The sequence below is a fragment of the Volvox carteri genome (assembly GCF_000143455.1).
Source record: "Volvox carteri f. nagariensis unplaced genomic scaffold VOLCAscaffold_20, whole genome shotgun sequence".
Classification (NCBI taxonomy): domain Eukaryota; kingdom Viridiplantae; phylum Chlorophyta; class Chlorophyceae; order Chlamydomonadales; family Volvocaceae; genus Volvox; species Volvox carteri.
Window position 1 is genome coordinate 330,573 of NW_003307563.1, and position 617 is coordinate 331,189.

Here is a 617-nt window from a genome sequence, read left to right on the forward strand (position 1 = left end):
CTCTCCCGCCCTAGTTAGTTAGTTAGTTAGTTAGCAAAACGCCGCCGTCACCATCACACCCCCCCCCCCCCGCCGTTACCGCAATTCTGGCCCCAAACCTTCACCACCACCACCACCACCGCAGCCGCCACCACCGTCCGCACCGCCATCACCGACGTCGATTTCGCCGGCACCACCATCCTGCCGTACATCTACCGGATGTACAGCCAACAGCAACCGGTTCTCACCCGTAACCTCCGGGCCAATGTACGACACCATCTCTGCTCTCCGAAACCGCCGTTGCAGCCATTCCAACCGCCCGGCATCGATCAACTGTTTGCATTTCTGGCCCAATGCCATGCGTACGGCCCGAGGAATTCTGAAGACGGGGTCGAAGGGGGCGGATTCTGCCGCCGCCGCCGTCACCGCCTCCGCCTCCGCCTCCTCATCGACAGGGAGGGAGACAACCGTCCCACCCGGCGTTTTGCCTTCCGCCGCCACCGTCGTGTGTTGCGCCGGGACGAGCACGTCCTCATTACCTGGCTGGGGAAAGAATGACGTAATTACTGGACGATACGGCACATCCGGAACCTGTGCCGTACATACACCATCACCGCTGTCGCCGGTGCCACCGTTAC

At 62.1% G+C, this 617-nt stretch overlaps 1 protein-coding gene across 1 annotated transcript in view; it reads right to left on the reverse strand.

Moving 5' to 3' along the window:
• VOLCADRAFT_117653 (uncharacterized protein) overlaps positions 1–617 on the reverse strand; it is a gene marked incomplete at both ends in the record, with an annotated part of 11,584 nt that overhangs the window by 2,490 nt on the left and 8,477 nt on the right. The window contains one exon of the mRNA XM_002950781.1: positions 144–522. Coding sequence (XP_002950827.1) covers positions 144–522 — 379 coding nt within the window. The remainder of the gene's footprint in view (positions 1–143; positions 523–617) is intronic.